The following is a 24,223-nucleotide window of genomic DNA, read 5'->3' as shown; positions in this document are numbered from 1 at the left end:
ATCATTTTATGAAGATTAAAAATTCACCCTTCACGTCTCTATTTGTTTCCTGTTGTAGGGAATTTAATTAGCTGATATCCCTAAATGTGGTTTCAGAAAAGGAAGAAGCGCACGGCAGACAAATGCTCCAACACCACAATGGCTCATAACTTTCCCCATAATATTTAGGGGATTTACATGACCTCTGAATACATTACTGGATCAAAAGCAATCCATGTCTCTTTTAAGCAGTTGCATGTTAAATTTTACAGAGCCCTGTCGGAAAACAAAAATTCTAGACCCACTTTTTCAGAGGCTGCCAGATTTCTTGCACCTTTTCAATGGCTTTTCAGGTAGGTTGTGTTGGAGCAAGCTATCTAGAAAGATTCTACTGTGGTACCTTGGTTCTCGAATGTACAGTAATCAATTCCAGAAGTCCGTTCGACTTCCGAAACGTTAAAAAACCAAGGCGCGGCTTGCAATTGGTGCAGCCACCCCGGAAACAATAGCTGACAGCCACATCAGAAATTCGGCTTCCAAAAACAGTTTGCAAACCAAAGCATTTATTTCCAGGTTTGCAGCATTTGGGTTCTGATTTGTTCGTCAACTAAGCTGTTTGAGAACCAAGGTTCCATTGTAATCCCATTCCCAAAAGAATGAAGCATTTTCAAAACCTCTGCTAGCACTAACCTGATGCACACAGATGTTGCATTTGTCACAAAACACCATATCATTCCCATCTTCACTGTCAGGGGACCGGCAAACATCACAGATGACATCTTCATCATATTCAATACCCAGCCCCTCCTCTGTCTCAATGGCATGGTTCATGTTCTCGTGACAGTGACGTTCCAGGACTTCCACCATTTTCTCCATTGTGTTCTCATCAAGCTGCCCACAACCTGCAGGAGAATTAAAGCAAAATAAAGAAATACTAGATAAAGGAACAAAAAGCACCCTCATTTCCTAAAGCATTGCACCGACAATAGGTTGTCTCCCTCCCTCATTTGTGTGAGACTTACTTAAATTTCAATCCAAGTTTTGAAAGACTTAAGATCTACATTGCATTAATCTGATATATAAATACAGTATCTTAAACAAATGCAGGTACATGAAAAGTGAAACCAATTGTAGGTGGACTTATTTAAAGCACTGTTATCCTGCCTTTCTTAATTCTTATATTCCTATATAAAAATATTCAAATACCTAGATTGAAAGTCCTATTCCCTAAGATTCAGACAACCTACATATATTCAAAGTAGCAGCTAAGATGTCAGTAATAATGCACAAAATTGATTTTTACCTATGACATCATAGCATAGCATTGTTTATGCTAAACCATCATTAACACTAAGGTGTCTGGCGGATGATCACATATAACCAAAGTTTAACATCACAGAATAGTTAAAAGCACCAGTGAGGACAGTTGGAATTTTTTGTTGCTCTTCCAACTTCAGCTCCAGTAGCTTTTGGGGAGCGACAGCTCCATAGCCATAGTTAAGGAAGTGGTCTAGGTTTACATACAATGCAAAGCTATGCTTGACGTTAAGCAAGGTTTATAACCCAGCTACAAACCTTGGTTAATCAGAAACTTTTACCATTGCCAATAAACTGGACTGAGTTCACACATAAGGCTAATCCATGGTTTCATAATGTGCATTATGTTTGAACCAAGCCATTGTTTTAAGGAAATTGCCTCTTAACATAACAAAAAGCCTGTTCAACTTCATTGAAATCTCATTACCTTTTCCCATTCAGATTAGAAACATGTTGCTTATGAATACTACATTGAAAAGAATCTGCCACATCAAGTTAATTATTTTTCCCCTAATTTTTAAGTCTCAACTGGACTCATAAACAAGCCATCAAGATAGTGTCTTCTCTGATTTACAAGAGTGGCATAATCCTGCCTCTCTCCTGGAGCCACAAAGTACAAGTCTGCAAAGTTGCCATTTTCTCAGGTCATTAAGATCTGAGTATTAGCAAATACAATTCAGTAGGAATACTGACTTCCATTATTACCTGATTGGTATTTTTCCATATACATTGTTTTTATTACTCCTAGAGTCCTGGCATAAAATGCACATTCTTCCATGGATTTCCAAAGAATTAAGGTACAGCTTTGCTTGAGTATTCACCTCTATCTTAGGAAACATATTAAAAACATGGAAGTTCCTCAAAATAATTAGACGCAGTTAAATGTCTCTGAAGCATGGCTGCAGAAGACTGCTTGAATACCAACTAAAATTCTCTTTCTAAACAATTGATTCTTTTTTTTTAAAGAAGCAGCAGCAGCAGCAAAAAAGCCTTAAATCAGCGCAGTTGACTAAAGATTCAGTTTTAAAAATTCATTGTAGCTCTAGTAATTGCATTTGTCATCACTCTCACCCATTTCGGCAAGCTCCTCATTTACTTCCTGAAGCCAGAAGATGTCCATATCATCCAAGTCATAACGACACATCGATTCTGCCAGTTCCAGAATGTTGATATAGCCAGGTTCAGTGGGCTCTTGACTTGAACAACGAATGTATTTTCTAGGCCGCGTATATAGTACTTGCTTTACTTTTTCCGCTACGACTCTAAAATGATATAGTAATTAAAGTGAGCTGTAAGTCATTTGGTGAAAGGCCACTTCTGCAAATTGGGAAGCCAGGTATTTGATGCCCCTAATTGATCATAAAAATCTGTGTTACAATGGAATGCATGGGTCAAGCAAAAGGGACAATGTGCATTGGTGCATCGGGTATGGACATTTTCCAGGCTGAGGGTCACAATGGCCAGTGGAGGAGGCCCATGTCAAAGTAGGCATGGCTAAAATGAAATAGTGGGAAAAGGCAGAACCTAGCCCTTCAATCCTTATTTCTTATTTATTTCCCTTAATTTCTTTCGTACTAACTTCCACACCTCCATTCCTTATTAATTCCCACCCCATTCTCTCCCAATACATAGGACATTTTGCCCAAGCTATTCGAATCTTTCCATGCTACTTCCCTCTTTTACAAACACACAGCACAACCTCTTTCTGTCTCTGTCTCTCTCTCTCACACACACCTCAGCACAGATACACAGCATGCTCACCTGACAGGTGCACTTAGAGGAAGAGATCTGTATCCCAAACCATACTCCAGACCTGACACTGAGCAGAGAAGAGATTTAAACATCTGCTCAGTACTGGGATCAGGATACAAACAGGGATGCAAAATTTCTGCCACCCCCACACCTGCAACCAGCTGATTGACTTTTTTGTTCATTAAGAAACAATAATAATGCACACCCCTTTCCCCAATAATTAATTTCTTTGCCTTCTGCGACTACTAAACAAATTATGCTCTGGACAAGTATGAATTCACGCCCCCCATCCACCATAATCCATTAATGTTTTCCCCATCAGCAGCTTTTTCTACAGTTTTCCTTCTGCCTCCCATCCATTTCTTCGTTTACATCTCCACCCATTCTCTCCCTCCATCTCAGAGTCCATTCTACACAGCAATCACCAAGTGAGCTCAGACAGACCATTCCAATGCCTTGGGCTGTTCTTCAGCCGATCATTTCATATATTTTTTGTCAGCTGACAACAGCACCAGCAGTGATAGTTGTACTAATCTGGATGCAGCATTCAAATCAAACAGATTTTTAGGGACTGCTGCCCAGAAAAGCACAATTAAGAAAGGGGTACCCAGACACAAAAAGTGAGTAAACAGATAAATAAATAAATCATTTTCATGGGGTCCTTGGGGGCCACAAAGTCTTTTTGGAAAGGAGGAGTCCGTATATGACCTGTGGGTTAGCCACCCTTGCTTTTGACCAAGGAATGCATTAGGACAATGCCATGCTCCTAACAGAGTACTGCTACACACTACAGGTAAAAGGTAAAGGACCCCTGGACGGTTGAGTCCAATTAAAGGGAATTATGGGGTTGTGGCGCTCATCTCGCTTTCAGGCCAAGGGAGCCGGCGTTTGTCCACAGACCACTTTCTGTGTCATGTGGTCAGCATGACTAAATTGCTTCTGGTGCAATGGAACACTGTGGCAGACGCCTGAACGCACGGAAACACTGTTTACCTTCCCGCCACCTATTTATCTACTTGCACTGGTGTGCTTTCGAAATGCTAGGTTGGCCGGAGCTGGGACAGAGCAACAGGAGCTCACCCCATTGTGCAGATTCGAACCTCCGACCTTCTGATCAGCATGTCCAAGAGGCTCAGTGGTTTAGACCACAGTGCCACCCGCATCCCTATAAACTACAGGAGCACATGCCAAAAGCCCATTCTGAACTATCAGCAAACCTCTTTCCTACACTCAAATATAGGGATCATTAAAACAAAAACAAAAAACAACAACCCACAAAAGTAAATTATTTATTGAACAACCATACAGAATTTTTTCCACATTGCCTAATGTTCCCTCTTGAGTTGTGACCATATCATACATCAGAGGAAGAAAAGAAAGCCAAAAATAGAATGGGACAAAGGTACTTAGGCATGAGCCACTACTAAGCAAATGTATCTGGTGATCTTTATACAGTATACATAAGACTAGCTCAGGTTAATGCATCCTTATCCATTCTACCACCACACCCAACTTTGTGTACTCCACAGAACTGTCTTGTATATTTGGAAAACTGCAGTGTACATCATCCACCACAACTGCTGGAACAGTACTGAGTTATGCTGAAATAATGCAGTATACTACCTCTTTGACTATGTGGTCAGAATACATTTGTCTGTTGTGGACCTTAATACTTCTTTTAAAATTGCAGCCTCACCTGATCAAAAATCTACTCTGCGCAACAAAAGTAGTAAACGATTGATTATTGTTTACATGACACGAATGCTGCCCAGTATATTCATATTGCTACCCCAAAATTAAATGCAGTTCAGTCCCAACAACTATTTAATAAAAATTACCTGAGAGAAGGTTGTGGAATCGTGTCTGGGCTGGCTGGGACTTGCACACCCTTTTCCCATTCTTGTTTCCACGTGTCCGCAAAGAGGTAATATTCATCTGTGTTAATATGATGAGAATCTGGGAGTTTCATGGCACTAATGAGGTCCTTTCGAAACACCTGCAGGTGAAGGCAAAGACAGCATTAATACTTGGGAAGAAACAGTCCAATAACTTATTTTTCTTCTTCTTTAACAATACAAATTAATAATGTACCATGGTCTAATGATTATCCAAGAGGCCATGTTAAACAGTTGTCAGAACCATACTGATCAATCCTTTCCTGCAAAGCATAAAGGAAGGAACACCTAATTCCCCAACTATTTAGAATCATGGACTGCTGCAGTTGTAATCAAAGCAAGTGGACCACCCTGTTCTGCTTTACCACACAAATCCTAGAGGGTAAAGCGTGAATGGGATCTTCCAGAGTTATGTAGATAAGGGATATCCCCAGCTTTGGGGAGGTCCAGAATCCAAGTAACTGCAGGTGACCAGGAAAGAGACAAGGAGAAAGTAAAAGACTTGCTCACAACTTGGGAGGTTGGGTGGAAAAGTTCAATCTGTTAAAAATTGTAATAGTCTCTAGCATCTCCCCTGGATTGCAGGAATGTTGTCTCTTTCAAATCCTGCAACCCCGCAAGTTGCAACTGAAGATTTAATTTCATTTTAGCAGTAAGGTAGAATAGTTTGTTCGTTTTGATACTTTCACGCTCGAAGATTTCAATGGATAAAACTAACTCCGAGTTTGCATTTAACAGCACAGCTTAAAGGCAAATGAGACACCTACCCATCACTGACATAATCTACTGTCATCTGTATTTCATCTGTCTTCAGAAGTAATTGTAATGGCATTAGGCATTCAGCAAGTAATTTTCCATTTCTGTAGGGGGTTAACCCCTGAACTTTCATACTGAACTTTTTTAAAAGGGTTTAGATAAGCTGAAGTTGTCTGGCAAGTTCTCCAAGGAAGTACCTCTACGTTAAAAGTGATCATTTAGGCAAATAAAACACATTTGGATGTAGTCATAGAATCATAGAGTTGGAAGAGACCACAAGGGCCATCCAGTCCAACCCCCTGCCAAGCAGGAAACACCATCAAAGCATTCTTGATATATGCCTGTCAAGCCTCTGCTTAAAGACCTCCAAAGAAGGAGACTCCACCACAACTAAACAGTTGGGCTAGTGCAACCACTTTTAGCTGCACAATGAAATTTCCTGGCCTTCTCTTCTCCTGTGTTCTCAAATCTGCTCTGGAGAGGTTGGGAAACCTGGAGCAGATTTAGGGGGTGCATGGGGAGAGGAGAGGGTGGAGAAGTTACACTGCCCAACTAAAAATCACTGCGCTACCGTAACTGTTAGCTGAATACCGCCCATTGTGCAACTGAGAGCAGGAACCTGCCACTGGTCCAATCTTGATAAAACACAGCCAATCTACCCGTGTCCCTCACCTCCCATGCTAGCCCAGCTGGACAATGGGGCAGGATCAGCAGCACAGCCCTGTTTCTTATTCTACATGCAGTTCATCCTGTTATGCATTAAATTCCTGAAAGGGGCTTTTGTTTTGCACTCTAAATCAGTATCATCTTTCCTCTTTTTGTGTGTTGTGGGAAGGGTGGGTTTCACCAGGACCACAGAGCAGAATGAAAAGAGGTTATAGCCCCCCCTATGCAGGGCAATTCCACTCATACCCTTGTCTGTTATTTCTAAAGTAAAAACAATACACATTTAAAATGTGCAAGCATTTATTGACTAGTTTGGCCCTCTGGGTAAGAAGAGACATGCAGTTCCAAGAAATAGGGCATTACAAATTTGTCCCATAGATATGAATTAAAGGAAGACGTTATGTAAGTATTTGGCCTGCTCCGGCCCACCTTTAGGGTAAATCCAGAAAAGGGAGAAAAGATATGTGCATTCTGTATTTTTATATATTACTCAGAAGTTATGCATTTAAATCTTTTTCAGAATTATGTGTTTGGTCAACTAGTATTTTCATAACTCTTGTTTTCAGTTGATAGTAAGAGATGCCAAAATTGAAACTGTGCCTAAGGTAAATTGGGGAAGAAGTACCTGGGGACAGTCTCATAACATTAGGGACTCAAATACTCCTAAGAAAAATGGAAGCCTTAATGGCTTGTGCAGAAGTCTGCCACAGCCCTACAGGCAGGGGTGGCAATAAAGTCATATACCAGCAATAAGGGAGAAGGAAAGAAAACACAAGAAATTCTCTTCAGTGGCACCTGCTACCTTGGGTCCTCAATTTCTCTTCAACTGCTCTTACCAGGTAGATTCAGAGAATTATGACCCATTTTACTACAGTCCCTAATCCTTAAACATAGATGGGCTTTAATCCCATTGAACTCAAATGGGACAAGTTCGTTCGTTCTTCCTTCCTTCGCCTCTAAAAGGGAAACAACAAGAATGAAGAAATTCTTGTACAACAAAACTATCTCCCCCCTCCCCCCGTGGCACCCTCCAAATCTGTCCCCAAAACCTCAAGAGAAAATTTGAGGTTTGTGTGAGGAGAGGGGAGAAATTCTTCTTGCAATAGTGAAAAAAATGTAGTTGAATAGCACCCTAAGAATGTGAGAATTACTCTTACCTCAGCAGGTTTCTTTTGTTCATTTGCTGGTGTTTTTGACTTGCTTCTGTACTTGGAACAAAAGGAGAAAGAAGTAGAAGGACCTGTATAAACAGAGGAAAAGATGGAGACAATTTAAATGCTGCTGCAACACCAGGATATTAATAAAAATACAGAGAATTGCATTCAGAAATGGTATCTTAGGCAACATAAACTAGAAATTTTGCTTACAATTATGGGCCTGTTTTTCTTAAACAGTTGCTTCAACTTTTCAAGGATAAGTGTCCAAAGGGACAAAACAAGTGGACCATGTAACAACAACAACAACAACAACAACAACAATGTTGCCTGTGTTTAAACATTTAAAATAACATTTGTTTAAAAAACCCAGCAGCTTTCCTTTTGGGAATTATAGGGACAGAACTACCCAAACTGTATAGAAATTTATTCATGTATGCGACTACAGCAGCAAGAATGTTGCTTGCCCAAAAGTGGAGAGAAGAAGAAGTCACAGCGACAGAAGAAAGTATACAAAAACTTATAGAATATCCAGAAATGGCAAAACTTACCGGAAAAATAAGAAATCAAGATAACAAACTTTTTATAAAAGAATGGAAATGGTTTATTGAATATTTACAAATAAACTGTAAACAGAGAAGAATATTGGCAGGATTACTGTACTATCCAGTAGTTTTTTATATATATTTAAAGCAGATGAATAAATTAGTAAATATGCAGAAAATATAAAAAACAAATTTAAGGAACCGCAGAAAGAGGGGGAAGGAAGTCAAGTTTTGAAATGCTAAAATTATTGAAATGTATAAAACTGAAAATCATAAATAAAATAATAAAAATAAAAATAAATGTTGCCTGTGTTATATGGATGCGGGTGGGCTGCTGAGTACTATAAAGAAACACAAAGGCCTATGAATGACTCATGACAGCCAACAAGTTGGCATGATCCACCCCAAGGAGAAGTTATGGAATGTTCTTAATTCTGAGATACCATGTTTCCCCCTTTTTAAGACACCGTCTTATAACTTTTTTCCTCAAAAAAACAGGCGGTGTCTTATTTTCAGGGGATGTCTTGTACCTCAAGGCCTCCTCGGCGGGGCCAGGCCGCTGGCTCGGGGTGCTGTTGGGCGCTCTGCGTGGCGCTGCAGCAGCCGCCGGTTCCAGGCACCGAGGCAGCAAGCCACTTGCTCGGCGCTCTGCCCGGCGCTGCGGAGCGCTCTGCTCTGTAGCCTCTGGTTCCGGCGGCGGGGCGGCAGGCCTCCTCGGCATGGCAAAAAAGAAAGAAAGGAAAGGCCAGGCCGCTGTGCTCTGACCAGCGCTGCAGGGTGCTCCGAACGCTCGGTGCTGCAGAGTGCTCCGTTCTGCAGCCTCCGGTTCTGGCGGCTGGGCGGCAGGCCTCCTTGGCCGGGCAAAAAAAAGAGAGAAGAGGCCAGGCCGCTGCGCTCTGCCCAGCGCTGCAGGGCGCTCCAAGCGCTCGGCGCTGCGGAGCGCTCTGCTCTGCAGCCGCGCCTCCTCAGCCAGGCAAAAAAAAAAAAAAGAGAAGAGGCCAGGCCGCCGTGCTCCACCCAGGGTTGCAGGGCGCTCCGCTCTGCAGCCGCGCCTCCTCGGCCGGGCAAAAAAAAAAGAGGCCAGGCCGCTGTGCTTCGCCTAGGGTTGCAGGGCACTCTGCTCTGCAGCCGCACCTCCTCGGCCAGGCAAAAAAGAAGAAGAAGAAGAGGCCAGGCTGCTGGCTCAGGCGCTCCACACGCTCGCTGCTGCAGCAGCATCAGCAGCCGGTTCCAGGCCCCACTGGCTGGCTGGGTCCCGCTGGCAGGCTGGGGCGCTCGGCGGTCTTGCTCTACACGGCATGGAGGTATGTCTTATTTTCAGGGGATGTCTTATATTTCATTAATGCTAACATGCTGCCATGGCTTACTTTATGACTACATATTAAAAAAGGGGAAACACGGTACCTTCTGAAAATTTATTATAAACAAGCCATAGGATGGTATCGTCTACTGACAATTAGATGAGCAAATGAATATGGAGGGGAAAACAGTTTTATATCCCAGAAGCAAACGGTGTTGAAATAAAAGCCTGGTAATACAGGAATTAAATAAATAAATAAATAAAATAAAATAAATAAAAGCCTGGTAAACAGGAAACAAGAACAGGAGGACAGAACAGGAACAGGAGGACAGAATTGGACCATCTTGGCTGCGAGTCCTGCAAGAGCTCTGCTTCCTGCCTGGCTAGCCCCTTTCCATCTGGCCTGGGAGGGAACAGCCCTGACTGATTGACTCCAGCTACAAAAACTGAGGCTGCAGCAGTTTATCAGTTTAGAAAACAGAGCCCACACAATAAATAATAGCTCTCTCTTCAGGCACCTTTTACATTCTAAATAAAGATTGTTACAAAACAACAACATTATTCTACGCAGCGTTGGGTTTCTTACGTTTCCCCAAGCCCTCTCTGATAAAACTGAATACCACAATGAGCAAGAGAAAATGAAATCAAACGAGAATTTTTTTAAAAAAAAGCCATAAAAAAGTGCAACGGTTTGCCCTCAAACCAGAGGAGGAAACCACAGGAAACAGTGTCAGATCAAAGGAAGACTAGATCACATTACTTACTTTCATTGTCTGAACTGTCACTGCTGCTTAGATGCCTGTGGCGTTTCATCCTGACGCATCCTAGAGAGAAAAGATATCGTTGGTTAAATTCATCACATGCCATGAAAACACACAGTAAAACCATACACAAATTAATGCTGCCTGGAGAAATTGTACAAAAAGAGAGAGGATTTTCCAAAGGGAGCTTTCCAGCATAGTGGTGCCTCGCTAGATGAACGCCCTGTAAGACAAATTTTTCACTTAACGAAAGGATTTTTCGAGGGGAGGTTGCCTCGCTAGATGAATTCGTTTTACGAAAAACTTGTCTAGCAAGTTGTGGTTTCCCATAGGAATGCATTGAAATCCAATTAATGCGTTCCAATGGACAAAAAAAAAATCAATGCATTCCTATGGGATTAGCTAGACGAATTTTTCGTTATAAGAATTGACTCGTGGAACGAATTAAATTTGTCTAGCGAGGCACCACTGTATAGTGTCAGATCACAAGTTACTTGTTGTAATAAACAAGCAGTACTGACTGATCCACTGAACCTCAATGTGCTGGTTAAAGATTCGTATCAAGCAAAGTCAACCTGCCACTAGATTAATAAAGAGAAGGATTCAGGGCATTGAAAGGGAGAGAGTATAACTAAACATTCAATCTTCAACAGGAAAGTCAAACACTAAAGAAAGTTTAGTATTTATAACTTCTATATACAAATTATCATAACTACTGGAGTGCCCTTTAGATTTTATAGTAGCAGCATGCGGCCTGCTTCATTATGGGTTCACTACCATGGCCATAATGGCAAAAGCAATGCCACCACATGAATAGGGACAATCACAAAGGTCATTACTATGCAACTTAAAAACCATTCTACTCTTTGTGCCTGTGCTTATATCATCCATCCGGGCAGATGGATGGCTTAGCTGACCAATACATGTCAAAGAATACCAGCAGGAAAGGTGTTCATAAATCTAAACCCAGCTTAGTTCTGCCTGCATCTACCTGCCTGGGTGCAATGAAATCAGTACAAAAACAGCATCCATCCTCAGTGGTATCTGCTGAATCTAATCTTGCTTGCGAGTGTTGACTAGTACAGTGTTTCTCAACCTTTTTTGCGCCACGGCACACTTGTTCCATGAAAAAAATCACGAGGCACACCAACTCTGTGCCGCCCTATAGGTACGCGACGCCTTTTCCTCGGGAGGAGACCATTGCCTATTGTTCTTACCTTCCTGCCCCCCTCTTCCCACCACCACTGAAGTTGTGCGACAGACACCCTCGCTGCTTTGTGCTTGGGCCCACCAGGGAGCGAGCGGAGAGGGGAAAGAGGACGTGCCGGTGCTGCTCAGCCTCGGCGCCCGCCTTCTTCTCGGCAGCCGCCGCTTCTTCTCCGAGCCCCGCGGCCTCCGGCCTCCGCAAGGCGATGGGCCTCGAAGCGCAGCCCCCTCCGCCACTGAGCTCCCACCGCCTGAGGCGAGGGAGCAACAGCCGCAGACGAGGCTGAGGAAAGCCAGGCCCGTCAGGCCGCCACCGGCGGCCCCGTTCGTTGCGTGTGGAAAGTTTCGGTTGGTGGACTAGAAGCGGAGAGCGGGGCGCGTGAGGCGCCGCCGGCGAGAGAAGGGATGGGATCTCGGCCGCCGCAACTGCTGCCTTGCCGGGGACGCTGAGAGGGGGAGCTGCGGGAGGAGGGGCTGCGGCGAGGCGGGCGGCTGGCCCCCGCCTGCCTGCCATTGAATGCCCCTTCCCGTCCGAGCGCGGCCATCGCGGCCGCCCGGGTGGGTGGGCCGCCTCCGCCAGGATGATCACAAACACGCGCGGCTTCCTGTGGTTGGACCTGGAGACTCGGGCTCTGCTGGAGATCTGGGGGGAGGCGGACGTGCAGAGCGCCCTGGACGGCAACTTTCGCAACAGCCATGTGTACCGGGACGTGGCTTGCCGCCTGGCCGAGCTGCAAATCGCCCTTCTCGTCGCGGCACACCAGCCAGCGTCTCGCGGCACACTAGTGTGCCGCGGAACAGCGGTTGAGAAACGCTGGACTAGTAATACCAGAGTGGTTTGGAAGAAACAAGGATGTGGCATTAATCTTTAACAACACTTTCCCCCTCTGCCTATGCCATTGGTTTCTAGCAGTAAAAGGTATTCAATATAGAATTACAACAAGTGGCAGGTGAAGGTTTTCTTCTTCCAGCAGGCTTTGGGGGATTGTCTGCTTTCAATTACAGTGATACCTCGGGTTACAAACACCTCAGGTTACCAACACTTCGGGTTACAGACTCCGCTCACCCGGAAGTAGTACCTTGGGTTAAGAACTTTACCTCAGGATTAGAACAGAAATTGTGCGGTGGCAGCGGGAGGCCCCATTAGCAAAAGTGGTACCTCAAGTTAAGAACTGTTTCAGGTTAAGAGCAGACCTGTGGAACGAATTAAGTTCGTAACCAGAGGTACCACTGTATATATAGGACCAGTGCCATCCTTTGCTCTCTCTTTTTTTGCTACTTGTTGGTATGTTTTAAACAGATTTCATATAGTTTTAATGCTCCCAATGCATAATTGTATTTTAATGATTGACTTTTCTGCTGTTAGTGGTTCTTGTTTTTGTTGTAAGCTGCTACAAGTCCTGTCAGAGAAAAAGGCAGGGTATAAATAAATATACAAATAATAAGAATAAACATCCACACTACTATAGGACTATCATCTTGATCTAGGATAGCCTCTGCTCTCTTTCTATACACAAAAAATGCCAGGTCCTCTAGCCAGATCTCCTTGCTCGTCATCTTCCATCAGATAGTGGCTGGCTGAACTATAATGCCTCCCTTCCCCATCCATTCACACCACTTTTTCTTAATATGGTGGAGGTGGCAGAAATCCTATCATTTCCCCCAACTCTTAAATCTTACGCTTGATTGCTTCAATTATGATTATGATTGATTATTATTACTGATTATTTCAATTATATTCAGCAAGGCAGACACTCATATGCTGGTAGTAAACTACCATACACTGTGAAAAGCTTCTAAATATAGACTTGGCAACCAAAAGCCCAAAATAGCAGTGGCAGAACAAACACGACAAACCAAGCAGCTTACATTTCTTTCTAAATATTGATTATACTTTTTGTGTTATTACATGAGGTTCTCAGAGGTCACAAACACACACACACACACCGTCCAAAGCACTGAATTGATCCACACCCGCTCCTGTAAATGGTCTCTTTCAGACTATTTACAGAGTCCCTCAAAATTATGTTTCATAAAGCATTCCTAACCATACCTAAATGTCAGGGAGAAAAATAAAATAAAAGCAGACTGCACCTCTTAATATGGCATACAACCAATTCACAGTATTGAAATAATAGTTTCAGCAGCGTAATAATTCACAATGTAATTCCTACTGTAAAATGTTATTAATGAGATGAGTTATTTACAGAACCTTTTTCCACATGGCTGCCGCATGATTTTTAATGTAGTGCATTAATCCTGACCATTTGAAATCCCATTTTGATTTTATTCAAAAGTTCCTTTGCATTTCCAATGTCAAACTATTATGAGGATTTGGGGGGGGGGCAGAGACAAACACATATACGTTAAACAGATTCAGCTCCAATTCTGCAACATTAACTAACAAGGCACTGAATAAATTCCCACAAAAACCATTCTCTCTCTCTCTCTCTCTCTCTCTCTCTCTCACACACACACACACACACACAACAAGCACACACACACGCAGCATCTAAGATGGCTCTGAATGATCTCTTTTTAAGTTTTAAACTATCTGAAAAAGGTAAACCTTTTTTATATATATATCAAAACTCCATCATCCACAAACAGTAATATCTGTAAGCTCAGTTCCCAGCACATGAAAAATGAAAGCAGACAGGCTACTCTAAACCATGGAAGCACAAACCATGGTGTGGGTTGCGGCTGTGGTCTCCTTTGGGTGGAAAGGCAGGATAGAAATTTAATAAATAATTAAATATTAACGAAAGGTTAAAAAAGGGTAAAGGACCCCTGGATAGTTAAGTCCAGTCAAAGGTGACTTGGGGTTGTGGCGCTCATCTCACGTCAGACTGAGGGAGCCGGCGTTTGTACCCCACAGCTAGCTTTCCGGGTCATGTGGCCAGCATGACTAAACCACTTCTGGCGCAAACGGGACACTGTGATGGAAACCAGAGCACACAGAAACGCTGTTTACCTTCCTGCAGCAGTGGTACCTATTTATCTATTTGCACTGGCGTGCTTTCAAACTGCTAGGTTGGCAGGAGCTGGGACAGAGCAATGGGAGCTCACCCCATTGCGGGGATTCGAACCACCGACCTTCTGATCGGCAAGCCCAAGAGGCTCAGTGGTTTAGACCACAGCGCCACCCACGTCCCTTAAAAATATTAACTAAGCGCATCATAAATCATGATCTGGGATTATGTCTCAATCTCTGCGTTGAAGGGATGTGTTATCTACAGTTAATGTAAGGCTGCTGCATTTGCTCACCCTCTCAGCATAGATGGCTATAAACTTTCCTCTAGAGGCATAATTAAGGGATAATTAAGGTTCAGACCAGCTTGATGACTGAAGCACTCCACAGAGCTGAACACTAATCAGGAATACACACCATTTGGTCTTTGGTGTTAAATGAGAACACTGGGAGGAACGTGGCAGCACCAGGCAAAAGATAGATTGATTCTCTGGAAAAAGCATCCCTGCAGGAAAAATTCTTTATGAAGATTTACATGGATGTATCTGTTTCTACAAAGGCAGAAAGATACTAAAGCAAATGGGCAGATTCTGAAGACATCCAAGAACATACATTATGGGACACCCAAGTCTGAAAGGCGAGCTGGAGGTATCATAAAGCTGCTTCTGAACCACAAACAAAAGCCAGTTTAACTGCCATAACTTCCTCCAGGGAATCTTGAACTATAGTTTTGTGAGGGTGATAAGAATTCCATTGGAGATCCCCAGCCTCCTTCTAGAACCTAGGATTCTAGTGTTCCAAGGGACAGCTGTGGCAAACCAATTCCAACTACATAGCAGATATTACCATGCCAATTTTCTCTGTCCATGACTATGAGATTAAAGCAAAGCAAGCAATGCATTCACATAGCAAATCCTTCAAGTTAAATCACATATTACAGCAGATATTGCATATTTATTGAGTTGTCTTATGGTGCAATGATTCACCCATGAATGTTACAGTGAATGCCCAGCCCTGCTGTGTATACAGGACTTCTACTAAAAATGGTCACGACTTATTTTTATTTATTAGAGACATTTATATACTTCCCCGCATATTGCATGGCTGTTTACAATAAAAACTTCCTGCCAGCACTCTAGCTATTTAAATTCATGCTAGCCCTCTAGCAATTTTCCTTCTTTCTAGGAGTACAGGAATATGGTACCAAGGAGGCCTAAGACAAAGACGAGTATGGGCCCCTCCAGAATGGACGGTGTTTTTTTGTTTTTTGTTTGTTTTTGCAGCTGTATTTTGCAACATGACCTTGTTGCATTTTTATACTGAACCATACACACATAATTCTGCTTTTTTAGCTGATCTGTGTTGCTCGCCCAGTTTTAGCACATTACTGAAGTTACGGGATTTCAGCCTCAAGCTACAGGACTTGCACAGATCTGAAAGGAAGCAGCATGCCCACCTTGAAACTTCTGTAGGCACAAACACTATCAAAAGTGGAATAACATATAACTGCCCAGATACCATCATGAGCACATATCTTCATTCATGTACAATAAAATCAACATCTGGAGACCCTGTGACTCTTTGCCCCCAGACCCTTGTAGGCTTGTCACCTTATAGCACAGGCTTCCTCAAACTCGGCCCTCCAGATGTTTTGAGACTACAATTCCCATCATCCCTGACCACTGGGTCCTGCTAGCTAGGGATCATGGGAGTTGTAGGCCAAAAACATCTGGAGGGCTGAGTTTGAGGAAGCCTGTTATAGCACAAGACTGAAGAAAGCCTACTTAATCAGTTATCTGTTTCTCCAATGATACCTAGCCAACAGCCTGATCTCATCCATGTTGCCATTTTGCTCTCTATTGTCTATTATCCTTCCTTAAAGAAGAATCCTTCCTTATCTGCCAATATTTTTTTACCCCATGTCCCACCCTTTGAGATTTTACTCATCAGATTCCTTCTGCCCAGTAAGAATTACAGTTCTACTCAAGAATAGACTCATTGATAGTAATGCACCAAAGTTAGCCATGGTAACTGACTTCAATGGATTTGCCATGAGTGGGACCAGCAGTGGATACAAAACAAAGAGAGCTGCCAGCCTTGGCTACTGCCTGGAGAGGCACCAGCCTGTTAAAGAAACCCAACTAAGCTGTAGGTGTTGCCACTGCAGTTTTTTCTTTTCCCCAGCACACTCCAAATTTGAAAACGTTAGCTGGTAATTGAAATTGCAACTTGAAAGTCTGTTCTTAAATTACACAGAACTGAGAGAAGAAGTTATAGTGCTGATTTTCCCCATTTCCACTGCAACATGTGACATCTCACCTATGAGAATACAGTCATACCTCGGTTTAAGTACGCCTCGGTTTGAGTACTTTCAGTTTAAGTACTCCGCGGACCTGTCTGGAACAGATTAGTCCACTTTCCATTACTTTCAATGGGGAAATTCGCTTCGGGTTAAGTATGCTTCAGGTTAAGTACGGACTTCCAGAACCAATTACACTCATACTTCAGGTTAAGTACGCTTCAGGTTGAGTACTCCACGGACCCGTCTGGAACGGATTAATCCACTTTCCATTACTTTCAATGGGAAAGTTCACTTCAGGTTAAGTACGCTTCAGTTTAAGTACGCCGCGCGCGGGCTGTCTGGAACAGATTAATCCACTTTCCATCACTTTCAATGGGAATGTTCGCTTCAGGTTAAGTACAGACTTCCAGAACCAATTGTGTACTTAAACCGAGGTACCACTGTATCTAAATCCCTACATGGCATGAATCTCACCATAGGCAGGACTTATATTACAATAAGAGTGAGAGATTCACAATTGCCTTCTATAAAATTCAAGTCTATCTATACTCTCTCTGTGTGTGTGTGCGCACATACACACTCTCTCTACTTTGTATACAGGTATGTGCTTTTATCAGCTAAAGCAGTAACTGAGACTGCACAGAAAAGAAAGGGTATTTCCTCCAAAAAGGGGATTTTTCAAAAGCAAAACCTTGTAAAGTTTCCAATTTTCCGAGGGTTCAGTTCAACAAAATGAGCTTCACAGCTGCTGATTTTAGAAAAGCAGGTTGTATTTCTGATCACTACATTTCTTTTGTTTGACAGATGTGTCTATAAAAACATGCAGAGTTAGCCACTATTTTTAATTGCTCTGAATAGTTCTGACTCGGGGGAGTTTTATTTTAATTTTAATCCTCTAAACTTTGGGGATTTGCTTTCAACTATACACTTTCAGGGCTATGACCTAGAGTACATCATGCCTTTCCAGTCCCTTTAGGGGATCCATTTCCATTTAGTTATCTTTTGATAATTGGGGCAGTACTCCCAAACGCGTCATTAAATATTTAATAACCAAGACATGATTCTTCCCTGTTTTCACACTTATCCTTGTATTAATATACTGTAGAATGCAGCCAATGTGCAGTGCTTTATAATTTATGTTAAAGTGGTTATTCTAAAGAGTGTGCTAGACAAATTAAAAACATGGTTGCATTTATTTTAAAATGAAAAAGCCACAACTGCCCCCAGAGCCTGGTGCTACTTGCTTAAGATTGCAATGTTAAATGATGTAAAATAATGCACCTTAACTCACCTCTGCATAAGGAAGCATTTCTCCATGTATTTCTAAAGGAAGTTCTTCCTTCATTTAACTTCTAGCACACTTCAGAGGCATCGTAGCTGGAAACTCAATTAGTCCTCCTAGCACACTGATTATAAAGTTCCACTCCTTGCCATCTATAACCTCAGTTAAGGCAGCAGCACAGGGGAAATGTAAAATCCAACAAAAACTGAATTAATCAAAGCCCCCAAAGTGTGTAAGAGATTAAAGTAACCAAATTCTCAAGTTTAACAACAGCTTAGTTATTATTATTATTATTATTTAAAACGTATCTCAGCTGAGGGCATATTTAGTAGAAGTATGGTTTTAAATATGGATTATATATATATATATATATCCATAGTAAAAGGTAAAGGGACCCCTGACCATTAGATCTAGTCGTGACCGACTCTGGGGTTGCGCGCTCATCTCGCATTATTGGCTGAGGGAGCCGGCGTACAGCTTCCAGGTCATGTGGCCAGCATGACAAAGCCGCTTCTGGCGAACCAGAGCAGCACACGGAAATGCCGTTTACCTTCCCGCTGTAGCAGTCCCTATTTATCTACTTGCACTTTGATGTGCTTTCGAACTGCTAGGTTGGCAGGAGCTGGGACCGAGCAACGGGAGCTCACCCCGTCGCAGGGATTCGAACCGCCGACCTTCTGATCAGCAAGTCCTAGGCTCTGTGGTTTAACCCACAGCGCCACCTGCGTCCCTATATAGCCATACTCTACATTAAAAAACACTCAAGTGGCGTAAAAAAAGAGAAAAGAATATGAAACATAGTACAACCACAAAACAATGTTAGAAACATGATGCCAATGAGAATTAAAAGCTGCAGAAATAAAAGACAGTGGTACCTCGGTTTGCAAATGCAATCCGTTCCGCGGAGGCGTTCGCTCGCCAAAGGCACGCTTCTGCGCGTGTGCGAAGCACCAATAGAGCGCTTCTGCACACACATGCTGCGCAGATCACTTCTGCGCATCCGACGCTGCGGAACCCGGATGTAAACACTTCCGGGTCCGTGGCGTTTGTAAACGGAGGCGTTTGTAAACGGAGGTAGGCGTAAACTGTAGACTAATTTGGGAAGGCCTTGGCAGAAAAATAAAGCGTATAGCCAACATTTTTAAAATAAGAATCTTGGGACTTCCTTCACTCTATTCATAACCCTAGTCATGATCTGATATAATAATGTGTTAATACAAAAATTTATTATAGATAAACATATTTTTTCTAATATAAGGGAGGACTGCTTAAATTATGCTCCATAATTAGGTATGGGTGCTGGCAACTAATTAGTATATGTAGTTTACCTATTGGCATCAGCTCCTGAGGTAAACAAAATGTCCCTGAATCCTTTAAGGCAGTCATTTTCTGTCTTCTGGGAACCTTTCCCATTGCGATTTGTCTGCTGGATGAGCAACTGCCATGAAAACATTGTATGTTGCAGAGGATTCTGGGGGATGTTCTGGGGTGTGCAGTCAGTTGATGTTAGGCCTACCATCCCAAGTTAACTGACTGCACAATGCAGAAACAGCCAATAAATCTTTTGGCTAGACATTGCTGAGGTAAATTGGTACCAGTGGTCAACCTGGCTCTCATAGAAGCTAATCTACTAATTGCAGAATCCCTTGTTTCCTAGGAATCTTAGAACTAAAGCTTGAAAAATACTGATTAAACATGTGGAGAATAATAATAATAATAATAATAATAATAATAATAATAATAATTTATACCCCACCCATCTGGTCGGGTTCCCCCAGCCACTCTGGGTGGCTTCCAACAAAATATTAAAATACAGAAATCCATCAAACATTAAAAGCTTCCCTAAACAGGTAATTGTTGTTCTCTTTGACCTCTGGTGGGAGGGCACTCCACAGGGTGGGTGCCACTACCGAGAAGGCCCTCTGCCTGGTTCCCTGTAACTTGGCTTCTCGTAGCGAGGGAACTGCCAGAAGGCCCTCGGCGCTGGACCTCAGTGACCGGGCAGAACGATGGGGGTGCAGACGCTCCTTCAGGTATACTGGACCAAGGCTGTTTAGGGCTTTAAAGGTCAGCACCAACACTTTGATTTGTGCTCGGAAACGTACTGGGAGCCAATGTAGGTCTTTCAGGACCGATGTTATGTGGTCTCAGCCACCGAGTATAAAGAGTATACAGTACATACTGTACACCTCCTAGATCCAAAGTGCTTCTATGGGCTTAGAAAATATCTACAGTGGTACCTCGGTTTTTGAACATAATCTGTTCCAGAAGACCGTTCAAGTTACAAAATGTTCGAAAATGGAAAACTCAAAACAGAAGTTCCATGTTTAACTTCTGAGGCGTGTTCAAAAACCAAAGCATTTACTTCCGGGTTTATGGCATTCGAAAACCGAAACATTCATTAGCAGAGACGTTCGAAAGCCAAGGTACCACTGTATATGCAGAGGTACAGGCACACACCATAAGAAAAACAACTAAGTTGTCCAAATAAGCATGACTGATTTTGCTAGGAGGCAACAAACAAGTGAGTCAACATTTTCATTCACAACAATATTCTTAGCCTCACGCAATAAGCGTACAGAATTTGACCACAGTAAAATAATTCCCATTCAAAAGATCTGCACCACAACTCTGGGTATAACTGACTGGAGTGTATACCCAAACTATGTTAAATATACATGACTAGTGTATTTCAGCCCGTTCAATAACGGGCTCTAGAAAATTCTGGGGTTCGGAGAAGCGCTTGCGCAGCGCTTCTCCGAACCCTGGGACCTGTCATTGCTGTTGGCGGCAGGGGGACAGGAACGGAGGAGGAGAAAGCGCTGCTTTCTCCTCCTCCGTTCCTCTCCCGCAGCCGCCGACAGCAAGGAGACCTCCCAGGGTTCGGAGAAGCGCTTGCGCAGCGCTTCTCCGAACCCTGGGACCTGTCATTGCTGTCGGCGGCAGGGGGACAGGAACGGAGGAGGAGAAAGCGCTGCTTTCTCCTCCTCCGTTCCTCTCCCGCAGCCGCCGACAGCAAGGAGACCTCCCAGGGTTCGGAGAAGCGCTTGCGCAGCGCTTCTCCGAACCCTGGGACCTGTCATTGCTGTCGGCGGCAGGGGGACAGGAACGGAGGAGGAGAAAGCGCTGCTTTCTCCTCCTCCGTTCCTCTCCCGCAGCCGCCGACAGCAAGGAGACCTCCCAGGGTTCGGAGAAGCGCTTGCGCAGCGCTTCTCCGAACCCTGGGACCTGTCATTGCTGTTGGCGGCAGGGGGACAGGAACGGAGGAGGAGAAAGCGCTGCTTTCTCCTCCTCCGTTCCTCTCCCGCAGCCGCCGACAGCAAGGAGACCTCCCAGGGTTCGGAGAAGCGCTTGCGCAGCGCTTCTCCGAACCCTGGGACCTGTCATTGCTGTTGGCGGCAGGGGGACAGGAACGGAGGAGGAGAAAGCGCTGCTTTCTCCTCCTCCGTTCCTCTCCCGCAGCCGCCGACAGCAAGGAGACCTCCCAGGGTTCGGAGAAGCGCTTGCGCAGCGCTTCTCCGAACCCTGGGACCTGTCATTGCTGTCGGCGGCAGGGGGACAGGAACGGAGGAGGAGAAAGCGCTGCTTTCTCCTCCTCCGTTCCTCTCCCGCAGCCGCCGACAGCAAGGAGACCTCCCAGGGTTCGGAGAAGCGCTTGCGCAGCGCTTCTCCGAACCCTGGGACCTGTCATTGCTGTCGGCGGCAGGGGGACAGGAACGGAGGAGGAGAAAGCGCTGCTTTCTCCTCCTCCGTTCCTCTCCCGCAGCCGCCGACAGCAAGGAGACCTCCCAGGGTTCGGAGAAGCGCTTGCGCAGCGCTTCTCCGAACCCTGGGACCTGTCCTTGCTGTCGGCGGCAGGGGGACAGGAACGGAGGAGCGCTTTCTCCTCCTTCCTTCCTCTCCCCCAGCCGCCGACAGGAAGGACGCGTGCACTCTCTCCCCCCCCACCTCCAACCGCCGCTCCTCTCACGGGCCAGGGAGGGTTGTGAGGAGGCCTTCGCCGGCCTCCACCCTCGCTTCCCTGACGTGCCCTGCAGTGAGGCAGTGTCCGGCGGGAGCGGCGGTTGGAGGAGGCAGAGGGGGGGGGGAGAGTGCGCGCGCGCAGTCTCTGCTGTCCAATCCCTGTATCCCTGGGGCACATGCGCAGTACCCCAGGGACACACGGGACAGCTTGGACGCAGGGACAGCTTGGACATTATTATATAGGATTACAAATCTGATCCTCAAAAGGATCTTGTGCACTTTTAGAACTGCAGTTACGAAACACAAGGATGATATAATATCCACACAGTCTGATCAAATGAATCCACTTGGGATTATCTATTTCTACACTCAAAATCACTTAACATGTATGAGATGCTTCGTTTCTACCAAAAATTAAGAAAAATTGGGATACAAATATTGAAATGAAATTGAATGAGCCTGTATCCTTGTTCTGGTGTTATGCCTGAACGGGGAATAAACACAAGTATAATGTGTGGAGCCGTGTACTCCATACCCTGTACATCCCACCTATGACTTTCTCATGTCAAGTCTCAATTCACACTAAATCAAAGGTCAGTTTTAAAACTCCCAAGAATGCAAATTACAAAGATACTTCTAATATCCAAGAACACCTTTTTTTTTTAAAAAAAGGGCAGTTATTCTCCTCTCTCTACTTGACAAACTTCAATATTCTTTCAATGATCTCAAAGATCAAAGCTTGACTGACAATGCTGCAGTAGATTTACCATCTATGGATTTTCGTATGAGGCAAAACTTACTAACAGGGAGTCATTCATGGTTGTAAAAGAGGCTACTTTTCTAACTTTCTTTCTGGTTGTTTCTTCAAAGTGCATACTGATTGTGAAGACTGAAGTACAGTCTCAAATTAAATTAGCAACTGTGTGAAATGTGCATTTAATAATAATACTAAATTGGAAATCTAATAGCTAAAATTGTTTTTCATTAATTTCAGTACCTTGTGGAAGACATTAACTATAATGTGAGGGCCATTTAGACCCAAGGCAATTTGAACATGCAAAATTCATAAGAAAATGTAGCACCAAGAGTGGCTCACCATAATATTACATTTACACAGCAAATTTAAATATCTATTTTGCCATTTTTAGGACTACAGAAATAGCTGGGGTTTCTGGGGTTTTTTTATTTAAATATTTTTAAAGACATGAAATGTAAGCAAATGGTAGGTTTTGTGTATTACATCCCCCACTCCCAAGTATTCAAGCCTGCAGTTTGATTGAAGGCACAAACCTCTGGAATGAGCAGAAGGGCGAGAGAACAAGGGCTTTCATCCTGAAGCTCTCTGTTGTGGGCCAGAAGCCACCATGCAAAGCAATTAACCAGTTAAGAACAATGGATGCTTATCAAGGTGGTAGGCAATCTGGTAGGAAATTCTAAAACATCATTTATCCAATATGAAATGTTCATCTGATTTTGTGGGGAAATAGCCCCCCCCCCCTTAAAATTCACTGGACTTCTAGAACTGCCACTCAGAATTTCAGATCATTCTGCAATTTTTAAAAAGAATTATTTCTTCAATTTGTGCCACATGCCGACAAAAGTTACAGATGCCAATCTGTAACTTCCAAGTACAGTATTTAAGCCTACAGTTTGATTGAAGGCACAAGACTCTCGAATGTTTTTACAACCACACACCCTGCTTGCTATGTTTCAAAACTGCAACAACAGGCACAAATAAACCAACCTTCACGGTACTATCAAGACTATCCATTTTATTCTGTTTCCAGAATATACTAATTTGTCGCTAAAGAATTCAAGTTAATAGCTCATCTCTATATATATTATTTACCAAAATTGTTCCTACTTCGTTGCTTAAATACTTGACAATGTTTACATTTCCCTTTACAATAATTCTGTCTTTTCATTACCCACTTCCATTCAGTCATTTGCTAGAAAGGAACGCTTCTGTATTAACTTCCTTCCGGACTATAGCAAGTAGCACTGTTCTTTACTTCCATACCACATTTGAGACACCCCCTCAGTGAATAGCTGCCCTGTCTGCCTGTGGGAAAAGTGGCGAAGAATGACCAACGGCAGCAAAATGATCGTCTTTAATTCTTGTCTGTTTCACTTTCTAGAAAGTCATTTTCAATCTGATCCATTGGTAGCCTTTCTGCCAACAAACAAAAAACACTGCAGGGGAAAACTCCAGCACAAATGATGGCAGGGTGTGTGGAAAAAAACTGTACCAGTTTAGAACCATTTCAAATAATAATGCACATTAGTTATATAGACAAAGGGCAGAGCTTGGGGAAATGAATTTAGAAAATAGGAATAAAGGGCTTCTGCAATACATATTCTCTTCAAAATCCCA

General features: G+C 43.5%; 1 protein-coding gene across 1 annotated transcript in view; it reads right to left on the bottom strand.

Annotated features, from left to right (window-relative positions):
• The window catches only part of JADE3 (jade family PHD finger 3), a 39,215-nt gene that overhangs the window by 7,432 nt on the left and 7,560 nt on the right, over window positions 1-24,223 (bottom strand). The window contains exons 2-6 of the mRNA XM_035114259.3: window positions 10,129-10,188; window positions 7,523-7,605; window positions 4,887-5,044; window positions 2,368-2,558; window positions 670-881 (exon numbers count right to left, since the gene is read on the bottom strand). Coding sequence (XP_034970150.1) covers window positions 670-881; window positions 2,368-2,558; window positions 4,887-5,044; window positions 7,523-7,605; window positions 10,129-10,177 — 693 coding nt within the window. The 5' untranslated portion in view covers window positions 10,178-10,188. The remainder of the gene's footprint in view (window positions 1-669; window positions 882-2,367; window positions 2,559-4,886; window positions 5,045-7,522; window positions 7,606-10,128; window positions 10,189-24,223) is intronic.

Source organism: Zootoca vivipara, chromosome 4, assembly GCF_965207765.1.
Source record: "Zootoca vivipara chromosome 4, rZooViv2.hap1.1, whole genome shotgun sequence".
Taxonomy (NCBI): Eukaryota; Metazoa; Chordata; class Lepidosauria; order Squamata; family Lacertidae; genus Zootoca; species Zootoca vivipara.
The sequence above is the reverse complement of the archived record's forward strand: the minus strand, read 5'-3'. Positions and strand labels throughout refer to the sequence as shown.